A 14,508-nucleotide genomic window follows, 5' to 3' on the forward strand; every position below is an offset into this window, starting at 1 on the left:
TATAATAACAAGATGTGTACAGGGGAGATCACTTTATCATAACAAGATTGTACAGGGGAGATCACTCTATCATTAACTGATGTACAGGGGAGATCACTCTATCATTAACTGATGTACAGGGGAGATCACTCTATAATAACATGATGTGTACAGGGGAGATCACTCTATCATTAACTGATGTACAGGGGAGATCACTCTATCATAACCTGATATACAGGGGATATCACAATCATATATTGATGTGTCTGAGGATATCAATCTTTCATCAACTTCAATATGAAGGGGAGATCACTCGGTCATAAACTTACCTGTATGGGGGATTCAGAGATCACTCCATTTTGAACTTCCCCGACTGGAGGGAATCCTTCAATATTTCCGTTTAACACATTCATTGCAGTTGATGACAGTGCTTTTGGCCAATCATTTTGCTGAGGTCTAGTTAAACCTGGAAAATCACACAAAAACATTTAATCTATGTTAGATACACATATGGTTGATTAATATGGATACACTGCAAACATTAATCAATAGAAGAATTTTTAATTTACTGTGGTTTTACTAAATTTATACAGAATGAATTAAAACATACACTAAAGATACTGTAAATCACTCATATTTTGTGTGGGATTTATTTTCGCGTTAATTCGCGAGGAGAGTCGAACGCGAATTCAAATCCCTAGCAAATATTTGTATAAGAATGACAAGAATACTAAGTGGCTTCCATTTTGAATCTACCATAACCAAACATCGCCGTTAAAGTAATGATAGAATGATAGATTATATACTTATATCAGAGTGTGTTTTTATATCACAAAACACAAAAATTTCACAAACAAAAAACCCCACTCAACACCGATATTGTGGTTGAACTCGGGACTACATTAACCTCTGGACGACGTTTTAAAAGTAGCTAATTTAAGTACAATAGGTACGGTCCCGAGGATCCTGGATGGTCACCCGGAATACGTCGTACTTTATTACCCTGCCTGTTTTAAGTTATGTAGGTTACATTTATACATAGCACTTCACATCGCTTGATTCTCGAAAAGATATTTACCATAACAAAGTTGAAATCAAACAGATTATTTATTTAATTAAAACATTCAGAGCAAATAATCGCCTGGAGTATAAATCATTCGCAGGGACTGTCCCGAGAACTGTTCATCGGTATCACTATACACACATGTACGGTAATTACTATGTACGTTAACTCATGATCACAACCTAACAGTTAGCCCCGTCATCTTCCAGGCATTAATGAGCCGTGGGTTTTGTTCAATGTCTGACACCGCCTTTGTAAGCCATTTAGCATGCAACGGTTTTGTATATAGCCGAGAGACGAACACATGTGGTAAATTACAATTCAGTATGGCCAGACACCGATATCACATGATTGAATCACATGTCTTTTCTTGTACCGTCACATGACTCTCATAAACAAAATGGCTACCAACATGGAAATATCCCCGATCTGTCAACGTCATTCACAAATTTAAAGTCATTTTGAGATCAGAATTTGCGAAATTATGTATTCGCGAATAAGTCAAATTAGGTGAGTTCGCGAAATATAAGTGATTTACAGTACTACATGTACATGTGGGTTTATACAAGTCACCTCACAAAGTTATCACTTTACCCCAAACTAACATTAGAGGTGGGTTTATACAAGTCAACCCACAACATTATCACTTTACCCCACACTATACATTAGAGGTGGCAAGTCAACTCACAACGTTATCACTTTACCCCACACTAACATTAGAGGTGGGTTTATACAAGTCAACCCACAACATTATCACTTTACCCCACACTAACATTAGAGGTGGGTTTATACAAGTCAACTCACAACATTATCACTTTACCCCACACTAACATTAGAGGTGGGTTTATACAAGTCACCTCACAACATTATCACTTTACCCCAAACTAACATTAGAGGTGGGTTTATACAAGTCACCTCACAACATTATCACTTTATACCCCACACTAACATTAGAGGTGGGTTTATACAAGTCACCTCACAACGTTATCACTTTACCCCAAACTAACATTAGAGGTGGCAAGTCACCTCACAACATTATCACTTTATACCCCACACTAACATTAGAGGTGGGTTTATACAAGTCACCTCACAACATTATCACTTTACCCCAAACTAACATTAGAGGTGGGTTTATACAAGTCACCTCACAACATTATCACTTTACCCCACACTAACATTAGAGGAGGGTTTATACAAGTCACCTCACAACATTATCACTTTACCCCAAACTAACATTAGAGGTGGGTTTGTACAAGTCACCTCACAATGTTATCACTTTACCCCACACTATACATTAGAGGCCCGGTTTATACAAATTACCTCACAATGTTATCACTTTACCCCAAACTAACATTAGAGGAGGGTTTATACAAGTCACCTCACAACATTATCACTTTATACCCCACACTAACATTAGAGGTGGGTTTATACAAGTCACCTCACAACATTATCACTTTACCCCAAACTAACATTAGAGGTGGGTTTATACAAGTCACCTCACAACATTATCACTTTACCCCACACTAACATTAGAGGAGGGTTTATACAAGTCACCTCACAACATTATCACTTTACCCCAAACTAACATTAGAGGTGGGTTTGTACAAGTCACCTCACAATGTTATCACTTTACCCCACACTATACATTAGAGGCCCGGTTTATACAAATTACCTCACAATGTTATCACTTTACCCCAAACTAACATTAGAGGAGGGTTTATACAAGTCACCTCACAACATTATTACTTTACCCCACACTAACATTAGAGGTGGGTTTGTACAAGTCACCTCACAACATTATCACTTTACCCCAAACTAACATTAGAGGTGGGTTTATACAAGTCAACTCACAATGTTATCACTTTACCCCACACTATACATTAGAGGTGGGTTTGTACAAGTCACCTCACAACGTTATCACTTTACCCCACACTAACATTAGAGGTGGGTTTATACAAGTCACCTCACAAAGTTATCACTTTACCCCAAACTAACATTAGAGGTGGGTTTATACAAGTCACCTCACAACATTATCACTTTACCCCAAACTAACATTAGAGGTGGCAAGTCACCTCACAACATTATCACATTACCCCACACTAACATTAGAGGTGGGTTTATACAAGTCACCTCACAACATTATCACTTTACCCCAAACTAACATTAGAGGTGGGTTTATACAAGTCAACTCACAACATTATCACTTTACCCCACACTAGCATTAGAGGTGGCAAGTCAACTCACAACATTATCACTTTATACCCCACACTAACATTAGAGGTGGATTGATACAAGTCACCTCACAACGTTATCACTTTACCCCAAACTAACATTAGAGGTGGGTTTGTACAAGTCACCTCACAACATTATCACTTTACCCCACACTAACATTAGAGGTGGGTTTATACAAGTCACCTCACAACATTATCACTTTACCCCAAACTAACATTACAGGTGGGTTTATACAAGTCACCTCACAATGTTATCACTTTACCCCACACTATACATTAGAGGTGGGTTTATACAAGTCACCTCACAAAGTTATCACTTTACCCCACACTAACATTAGAGGTGGGTTTATACAAGTCACCTCGCAACATTATCACTTTACCCCACACTAACATTAGAGGTGGGTTTATACAAGTCACCTCACAACGTTATCACTTTACCCCACACTAACATTAGAGGTGGGTTTATACAAGTCACCTCACAACATTATCACTTTATACCCCACACTAACATTAGAGGTGGGTTTATACAAGTCACCTCACAACATTATCACTTTATACCCCACACTAACATTAGAGGTGGGTTTATACAAGTCACCTCACAACATTATCACTTTATACCCCACACTAACATTAGAGGTGGGTTTATACAAGTCAACTCACAACATTATCACTTTACCCCACACTAACATTAGAGGTGGGTTTATACAAGTCAACTCACATTGTTATCACTTTACCCCACACTAACATTAGAGGTGGGTTTATACAAGTCAACTCACAACATTATCACTTTACCCCACACTAACATTAGAGGTGGGTTTATACAAGTCAACTCACAATGTTATCACTTTACCCCAAACTAACATTAGAGGTGGCAAGTCACCTCACAACATTATCACTTTACGTCACACTAACATTAGAGGTGGGTTTATACAAGTCACCTCACAACATTATCACTTTACCCCACACTAACATTAGAGGTGGGTTTATACAAGTCACCTCACAACATTATCACTTTACCCCAAACTAACATTAGAGGTGGGTTTATACAAGTCACCTCACAACGTTATCACTTTACCCCAAACTAACATTAGAGGTGGGTTTGTACAAGTCACCTCACCACGTTATCACTTTACCCCAAACTAACATTAGAGGTGGGTTTGTACAAGTCAACTCACAACATTATCACTTTACCCCAAACTAACATTAGAGGTGCGTTTATACAAGTCACCTCACAACATTATCACTTTACCCCACACTATACATTAGAGGTGGGTTTATACAAGTCACCTCACAACGTTACGTCACTCTAGCATTAAACGTGGGTTTATACAAGTCACCTCACAACATTATCACTTTACCCCACACTAGCATTAGAGGTAGGTTTATACAAGTCACCTCACAACATTATCACTTTACCCCACACTAGCATTAGAGGTAGGTTTATACAAGTCACCTCACAAAGTTATTACTTTACCCCAAACTAACATTAGAGGTGGGTTTATACAAGTCACCTCACAACGTTATTACTTTACCCCAAACTAACATTAGAGGTGGGTTTGTACAAGTCAACTCACAACATTATCACTTTACCCCACACTAACATTAGAGGTGGGTTGATACAAGTCACCTCACAACATTATCACTTTACCCCACACTAACATTAGAGGTGGGTTTGTACAAGTCAACTCACAACATTATCACTTTACCCCACACTAACATTAGAGGTGGGTTTATACAAGTCACCTCACAACATTATCACTTTACCCCACACTAACATTAGAGGTGGGTTTGTACAAGTCAACTCACAACATTATCACTTTACCCCAAACTAACATTAGAGGTGGGTTTGTACAAGTCACCTCACAACATTATCACTTTACCCCACACTAACATTAGAGGTGGGTTTATACAAGTCACCTCACAACATTATCACTTTACCCCACACTAACATTAGAGGTGGGTTTGTACAAGTCACCTCACAACATTATCACTTTACCCCAAACTAACATTAGAGGTGGGTTTGTACAAGTCACCTCACAACATTATCACTTTACCCCACACTAACATTAGAGGTGGGTTTATACAAGTCACCTCACAACATTATCACTTTACCCCACACTAACATTAGAGGTGGGTTTGTACAAGTCACCTCACAACATTATCACTTTACCCCAAACTAACATTAGAGGTGGGTTTGTACAAGTCAACTCACATTGTTATCACTTTACCCCACACTAACATTAGAGGTGGGTTTATACAAGTCACCTCACAACGTTATCACTTTACCCCACACTATACATTAGAGGTGGGTTTATACAAGTCACCTCACAACATTATCACTTTACCCCACACTAACATTAGAGATGGGTTTATACAAGTCACCTCACAACATTATCACTTTATACCCACACTAACATTAGAGGTGGGTTTATACAAGTCACCTCACAACATTATCACTTTACCCCACACTAACATTAGAGGTGGGTTTGTACAAGTCACCTCACAACATTATCACTTTACCCCAAACTAACATTAGAGGAGGGTTTATACAAGTCACCTCACAACATTATCACTTTACCCCAAACTAACATTAGAGGTGGGTTTATACAAGTCACCTCACAACATTATCACTTTACCCCAAACTAACATTAGAGGAGGGTTTATACAAGTAAACTCACAACATTATCACTTTACCCCAAACTAACATTAGAGGTGGGTTTGTACAAGTCAACTCACAACGTTATCACTTTACCCCACACTAACATTAGAGGTGGGTTTATACAAGTCAACTCACAATGTTATCACTTTACCCCACACTAACATTAGAGGTGGGTTTATACAAGTCAACTCACAACATTATCACTTTACCCCACACTAACATTAGAGGTGGGTTTATACAAGTCACCTCACAACATTATCACTTTACCCCACACTAACATTAGAGGTGGGTTTATACAAGTCACCTCACAACATTATCACTTTACCCCACACTAACATTAGAGGTGGGTTTGTACAACCCCACACTAACATTAGAGGTGGGTTTGTACAAGTCACCTCACAACATTATCACTTTACCCCAAACTAACATTAGAGGTGGGTTTATACAAGTCAACTCACAATGTTATCACTTTACCCCACACTAACATTAGAGGTGGGTTTATACAAGTCACCTCACAACATTATCACTTTACCCCAAACTAACATTAGTGGTGGGTTTATACAAGTCACCTCACAACATTATCACTTTACCCCACACTAGCATTAGAGGTGGGTTTATACAAGTCACCTCACAACATTATCACTTTACCCCACACTAACATTAGAGGTGGGTTTATACAAGTCACCTCACAACATTATCACTTTACCCCACACTAGCATTAGAGGTGGGTTTATACAAGTCAACTCACAACATTATCACTTTACCCCACACTAACATTAGAGGTGGGTTTATACAAGTTACCTCACAACATTATCACTTTACCCCAAACTAACATTAGAGGTGGCAAGTCACCTCACAAAGTTATCACTTTACCCCAAACTAGCATTAGAGGTGGGTTTATACAAGTCAACTCACAACGTTATCACTTTACCCCAAACTAGCATTAGAGGTGGGTTTATACAAGTCACCTCACAACATTATCACTTTATACCCCACACTAACATTAGAGGTTGGTTTATACAAGTCACCTCACATTGTTATCACTTTACCCCACACTAACATTAGAGGTGGGTTTATACAAGTCAACTCACAACATTATCACTTTACCCCACACTATACATTAGAGGTGGGTTTATACAAGTCAACTCACATTGTTATCACTTTACCCCACACTAACATTAGAGGTGGGTTTATACAAGTCACCTCACAACATTATCACTTTACCCCACACTAGCATTAGAGGTGGGTTTATACAAGTCACCTCACAACATTATCACTTTACCCCAAACTATACATTAGAGGTGGGTTTGTACAAGTCAACTCACAACATTATCACTTTACCCCAAACTAACATTAGAGGTGGGTTTATACAAGTCACCTCACAACATTATTACTTTACCCAACACTAACATTAGAGGTGGGTTTATACAAGTCACCTCACAACATTATCACTTTACCCCACACTGACATTAGAGGTGGGTTTATACAAGTCACCTCACAACATTATCACTTTACCCCACACTAACATTAGAGGTGGGTTTATACAAGTCACCTCACAACATTATTACTTTACCCAACACTAACATTAGAGGTGGGTTTATACAAGTCACCTCACAATGTTATCACTTTATACCCCACACTAACATTAGAGGTGGGTTTATACAAGTCACCTCACAACATTATCACTTTACCCCAAACTAACATTACAGGTGGGTTTATACAAGTCACCTCACAATGTTATCACTTTACCCCACACTATACATTAGAGGTGGGTTTATACAAGTCACCTCACAAAGTTATCACTTTACCCCACACTAACATTAGAGGTGGGTTTATACAAGTCACCTCACAACATTATCACTTTACCCCACACTAACATTAGAGGTGGGTTTATACAAGTCACCTCACAACGTTATCACTTTACCCCACACTAACATTAGAGGTGGGTTTATACAAGTCACCTCACAACATTATCACTTTATACCCCACACTAACATTAGAGGTGGGTTTATACAAGTCACCTCACAACATTATCACTTTATACCCCACACTAACATTAGAGGTGGGTTTATACAAGTCACCTCACAACATTATCACTTTATACCCCACACTAACATTAGAGGTGGGTTTATACAAGTCACCTCACAACATTATCACTTTATACCCCACACTAACATTAGAGGTGGGTTTATACAAGTCACCTCACAACATTATCACTTTATACCCCACACTAACATTACAGGTGGGTTTATACAAGTCACCTCACAACATTATCACTTTACCCCACACTAACATTAGAGGTGGGTTTATACAAGTCAACTCACAACATTATCACTTTACCCCACACTAACATTAGAGGTGGGTTTATACAAGTCAACTCACATTGTTATCACTTTACCCCACACTAACATTAGAGGTGGGTTTATACAAGTCAACTCACAACATTATCACTTTACCCCACACTAACATTAGAGGTGGGTTTATACAAGTCAACTCACAACATTATCACTTTACCCCAAACTAACATTAGAGGTGGGTTTATACAAGTCACCTCACAACATTATCACTTTACCCCAAACTAACATTACAGGTGGGTTTATACAAGTCAACTCACAACATTATCACTTTACCCCAAACTAACATTACAGGTGGGTTTATACAAGTCACCTCACAACATTATCACTTTACCCCAAACTAACATTACAGGTGGGTTTATACAAGTCACCTCACAACATTATCACTTTACCCCACACTAACATTAGAGGTGGGTTTATACAAGTCACCTCACAACATTATCACTTTACCCCACACTAACATTAGAGGTGGGTTTATACAAGTCACCTCACAACGTTATCACTTTACCCCACACTAACATTAGAGGTGGGTTTATACAAGTCACCTCACAACATTATCACTTTACCCCAAACTAACATTAGAGGTGGGTTTATACAAGTCACCTCACAACATTATCACTTTACCCCAAACTAACATTAGTGGTGGGTTTATACAAGTCACCTCACAATGTTATCACTTTACCCCAAACTAACATTAGTGGTGGGTTTATACAAGTCACCTCACAACGTTATCACTTTACCCCAAACTAACATTAGAGGTGGGTTTATACAAGTCACCTCACAACATTATCACTTTACCCCAAACTAACATTAGAGGTGGGTTTATACAAGTCACCTCACAACATTATCACTTTACCCCAAACTAACATTAGTGGTGGGTTTGTACAAGTCACCTCACAACATTATCACTTTACCCCACACTATACATTAGAGGTGGGTTTATACAAGTCACCTCACAACATTATCACTTTACCCCAAACTAACATTAGAGGTGGGTTTATACAAATTACCTCACAATGTTATCACTTTACCCCACACTATACATTAGAGGTGGGTTTATACAAGTCACCTCACAACATTATCACTTTATACCCCACACTAACATTAGAGGTTGGTTTATACAAGTCACCTCACAACATTATCACTTAACCCCACACTAACATTAGAGGTGGGTTTATACAAGTCACCTCACAACGTTATCACTTTACCCCACACTAACATTAGAGGTGGGTTTGTACAAGTCACCTCACAATGTTATCACTTTACCCCAAACTAACATTAGAGGTGGGTTTATACAAGTCACCTCACAACGTTATTACTTTACCCCACACTAACATTAGAGGTGGGTTTATACAAGTCACCTCACAACATTATCACTTTACCCCAAACTATACATTAGAGGTGGGTTTATACAAGTCACCTCACAACATTATCACTTTACCCCACACTAACATTAGAGGTGGGTTTATACAAGTCACCTCACAACATTATCACTTTACCCCAAACTAACATTAGAGGTGGGTTTATACAAGTCAACTCACAACATTATCACTTTACCCCACACTAACATTAGAGGTGGGTTTATACAAGTCACCTCACAACATTATCACTTAACCCCACACTAACATTAGAGGTGGGTTTATACAAGTCACCTCACAACATTATCACTTAACCCCACACTAACATTAGTGGTGGGTTTATACAAGTCACCTCACAACATTATCACTTTACCCCAAACTAACATTAGAGGTGGGTTTGTACAAGTCACCTCACAACGTTATTACTTTATACCCCACACTAACATTAGAGGTGGGTTTATACAAGTCACCTCACAACGTTATTACTTTACCCCACACTAACATTAGAGGTGGGTTTATACAAGTCACCTCACAACATTATCACTTTACCCCAAACTATACATTAGAGGTGGGTTTATACAAGTCACCTCACAACATTATCACTTTACCCCAAACTAACATTAGAGGTGGGTTTATACAAGTCACCTCACAACATTATCACTTTACCCCAAACTAACATTAGTGGTGGGTTTATACAAGTCACCTCACAACATTATCACTTTACCCCAAACTAACATTAGAGGTGGGTTTATACAAGTCACCTCACAACGTTATCACTTTACCCCACACTAACATTAGAGGTGGGTTTGTACAAGTCACCTCACAACGTTATTACTTTATACCCCACACTAACATTAGAGGTGGGTTTATACAAGTCACCTCACAACGTTATTACTTTACCCCACACTAACATTAGAGGTGGGTTTATACAAGTCAACTCACAACATTATCACTTTACCCCACACTAACATTAGAGGTGGGTTTATACAAGTCACCTCACAACATTATCACTTAACCCCACACTAACATTAGAGGTGGGTTTATACAAGTCACCTCACAACATTATCACTTTACCCCACACTAACATTAGAGGTGGGTTTATACAAGTCACCTCACAACATTATCACTTTACCCCAAACTAACATTAGAGGTGGGTTTATACAAGTCACCTCACAACATTATCACTTTACCCCAAACTAACATTAGAGGTGGGTTTATACAAGTCACCTCACAACGTTATCACTTTACCCCAAACTAACATTAGAGGTGGGTTTGTACAAGTCAACTCACAACATTATCACTTTACGTCACTCTAGCATTAGAGGTGGGTTTATACAAGTCAACTCACAACATTATCACTTTACCCCAAACTAACATTAGAGGTGGGTTTATACAAGTCACCTCACAACATTATCACTTTACCCCACACTAACATTAGAGGTGGGTTTATACAAGTCAACTCACAACATTATCACTTTATACCCCACACTAACATTAGAGGTGGATTGATACAAATTACCTCACAACGTTATCACTTTATATAATTACCCTACAGTACCTAACATTCCTTTGCAGCTTTGTTGAAATTCTTTAATCAATTTTGAAGGAGAAGCCCAGACAAAACATGTGACTGTCTCAATGTTCTGATGGTTACCATGGAAACCAAATGACATCTTTCATTCTGGAAAATAGTGCCATTGTATTTGCCATCCCTCAAAACCTTTCATGTATATACCAATGAAATTTTCAACTGAAAGTCTTTAAAGAGTCAATATTTCAATTTTGACCGTACGGAAACCTTTATTAGCTTTCTCTATAATATTAATGGTTCTTGAAAAACCTGATATTTTAGATAGATAATAAGCATTGATAAGTAACACCACTTGACCAAGTCTAAATAAAATTGATCTAACTGATGAGTAGTTCATCCATTCAGTTGTCTGTTCACGACTAGTAGAGATTTAAAGAGGCTTACCCGCAGACGGACCGGTAAACGGCACATCTCCGATCACTAAATAAACTTCAGTACACGTTTCTATGTGACAAAATTAGAGGCTTTCCGACTTTATTTCTTGAAAACAATTACAGAATATGTATTTAAAAGAGGTTTTAAAACTCAACCTGAGAGGGAAATGTATGGAATATAACGGCAAATCTTCTTTGTAAATCGCTGCTGCCTTTGAAGTTATCACTGTGCGGCACTGTGCACGTGCTTGTTTCTTTGATGTGTCAATCAAATTAGACTCCACTTTATAGCGGGGACTTATTGCAGGTTGCGATTAAATAAATAATATTTAAAAAATGAGGTTTTAATATCACTTTTCAGCATTTTATAAGGAAAATAAAATGAAAAACTCAACAATTCCAACAATCTGTCATGTGTAAAAAATCTTTTTCTATTAGCCAATTTTTCTGATCTCTCTGCGGGCAAGCCTCTTTAAAGGAAAAGTTGATGGATGCCATGTCATGGCATGGCATATTAGCTCCCCAGTCCTCCGGACAAGATAAGCTAAAGTTCTGACAAACATTAATGGAAGCTAGTATGAACAACTTTGAAAATAAATGATGAGCTCTTCAAAGGGACACAACTCATACAAATATAACAAAGAAGATATTAATTAATTGATGCCCTTCATTGTATCCTTTAGCTAGAGACAAATTATTAATATTTCATTCACAGGTTAGGAATGGTAACTAAAATCAAAGCTACAGAGATTACAAGGTGGAAAGTCGGTCTCAACAGAGTTTATAAAAGGTGGGAGACTCAGGATGATGACCAGGGATCAAGGCAGGATTTGGGGAAGTATACCCTTTTTACTGTGGTGGGGGAAAATAGGAGGCCAAAGGCCTCCGATCAAGCGTCGAAGACGCAAGCCAGGGGGAGAGCACGAGAGGGGGGTAGAGCCCCCCTCTCGTAAGGGGGGTACGGGGGGGTCTCCCCCGGAAAATTTTGCATTCGTAGATGCAAGGAGATGGCTTTTCAGCACTTTTAAGTGATCCAAACCTTCAAAATTTAGTTCAGATTTTTGTATAAATATATATATATATAAAGGGGAGTTTTAAAAATAAATTCAGAGGTTAGGAGGTCATGATCAGGTCACTCAGTTCAAGCCAACAGTCTTATCATCATTGTTGAGTGCTGTTGTAATAATTTACTTAAGTTAGTGAGACATACTCTCCAGTCAAAAATTCATTGCACAATATGTTCTAGCCTCATTCCATGTTCAAGTGACAGGGTTTACTTTTATTTTTGTTTCATGTTGAGTCTTGTTGTATTATTTACTTATTTACTTACATTAGTCCCAGTAGTATCCCGCTTTGTGAGACATGATAAGTGATGTTGTTTTGTCGGAGACGTCACACAAATGCTTGAAGCATCCCGGTCATTAATATGTTCGTATCACGGCAGGTGCGTTCGATAAAGTTTTACCTGTTTGCCGTCCCAGTAACACTGATTCTAATCATTTTCGCAGATCGAACGCACCTCAGAACACGACGTTCTGAACTTTCTAGACTCGACTACAGCGCGTGTGTACTAGGATCACGACGTTCTGAACTCTCTAGACTCTACATACAGCGCGTGTGTAATATCGTCATATCTTGGAACACATTTCTTGCGACTTTTGGAACTGTTTTTATCTATTTTGGCTGGGGGGAAAGAAATCTTTGAGAAGGGGACTTTTTAATGTGATTTGGGGAACTTTTAACAAGCTTTTTTGGGGAATTTTAGGGGAAAGGGGAATTAATATCTCTAGGGGAAATTTACCGATAAACGGTAAAAAAATAAGGCTGGATTGATCCCTGATGACATACTGATGTTCACACTTATTATTTGTACTTTTCTTAAGTTGATAATATTTTTGTTGAATGTTCCATCTTTAACGGCCATAACAATTTTATATTATTTTTTATATCAAATTTTGGTGGAAGTATATATATACTGCTAAGGACTTAAGGAATTTTGAAAAGGTCCAAAAAATAGGAAAATTTGTAGGCATTTTGTCTGCTAATTGTAACAAGAGATCCCAGAGGGATCTTGGCGCCCACCATTGAATGATCTTCATAGGTTCCATGTCAGATTGATCTTTTCTCTAGTTTTCCCTTCATTTTACTAATCTGTGCAAATTGAGACATCCATCCAGTACTTTTCAAACAAGGGAATCCTAGCTATATAAGAAATCTGAGATTGAATGATAATGGCTGTTTGTTTGCCAGGTTGTTTTCAGGACAGACTGGTCCAAAAATGCAATACAAGGGACCAAGGGGAACCTACTTATGAAATTTGAGAAAGATCCATTCAGTACTTTGAGAAATAGAGATAACAAACTTCAATTGTCAAAATTCAAGATGGCGGTCTGTCGGCCATATTGTTTTCCAATTGATCTCAAAATACAATAAGCATAATGAGGCACCAAGGGGAACCTCAAAATGAAATTTGAGAAAGATCCCTTCAGTATTTTATCAGAAATAGCGATAACAAACTTCAATTGTCAAAATCCAAGATGGCTGCCTGTCGGTCATGTTATTTTCAGATTGGTCTCAAAATGCAATATGCATAACTAGGCACCAAGGGAAACTTACATATGAAGTTTCAGAAAGATCCATTAAGTACTTTCTCAGAAATAGTGATAACAAACTTCAATTGTCAAAATCCAAGATGGCTGCCTGTCGGCCATGTTGTTTTCAGATTGGTCTCAAAACGCAATATGCATAACAAGGCACCAAGGGAAACCTACATATGAAATTTCAGAAAGATCCATTTAGTACTTTCTCAGAAATAGCGATAACAAACTTCAATTGTCAAAATCCAAGATGGCTGCCTGTCGGCCATGTTATTTTCAGATTGGTCTCAAAATGCAATATG

The 14,508-nt window shown here is 38.2% G+C and overlaps 1 protein-coding gene across 1 annotated transcript in view; it reads right to left on the reverse strand.

Annotated features, from left to right (window-relative positions):
* The window catches only part of LOC117317566 (inositol-trisphosphate 3-kinase homolog), an 80,375-nt gene that overhangs the window by 52,934 nt on the left and 12,933 nt on the right, over positions 1-14,508 (reverse strand). The window contains exon 2 of the mRNA XM_033872398.1: positions 309-445. Within this exon, the coding sequence (XP_033728289.1) occupies positions 309-392 (84 nt within the window). The 5' untranslated portion in view covers positions 393-445. The remainder of the gene's footprint in view (positions 1-308; positions 446-14,508) is intronic.

Source organism: Pecten maximus, chromosome 19, assembly GCF_902652985.1.
Source record: "Pecten maximus chromosome 19, xPecMax1.1, whole genome shotgun sequence".
Classification (NCBI taxonomy): domain Eukaryota; kingdom Metazoa; phylum Mollusca; class Bivalvia; order Pectinida; family Pectinidae; genus Pecten; species Pecten maximus.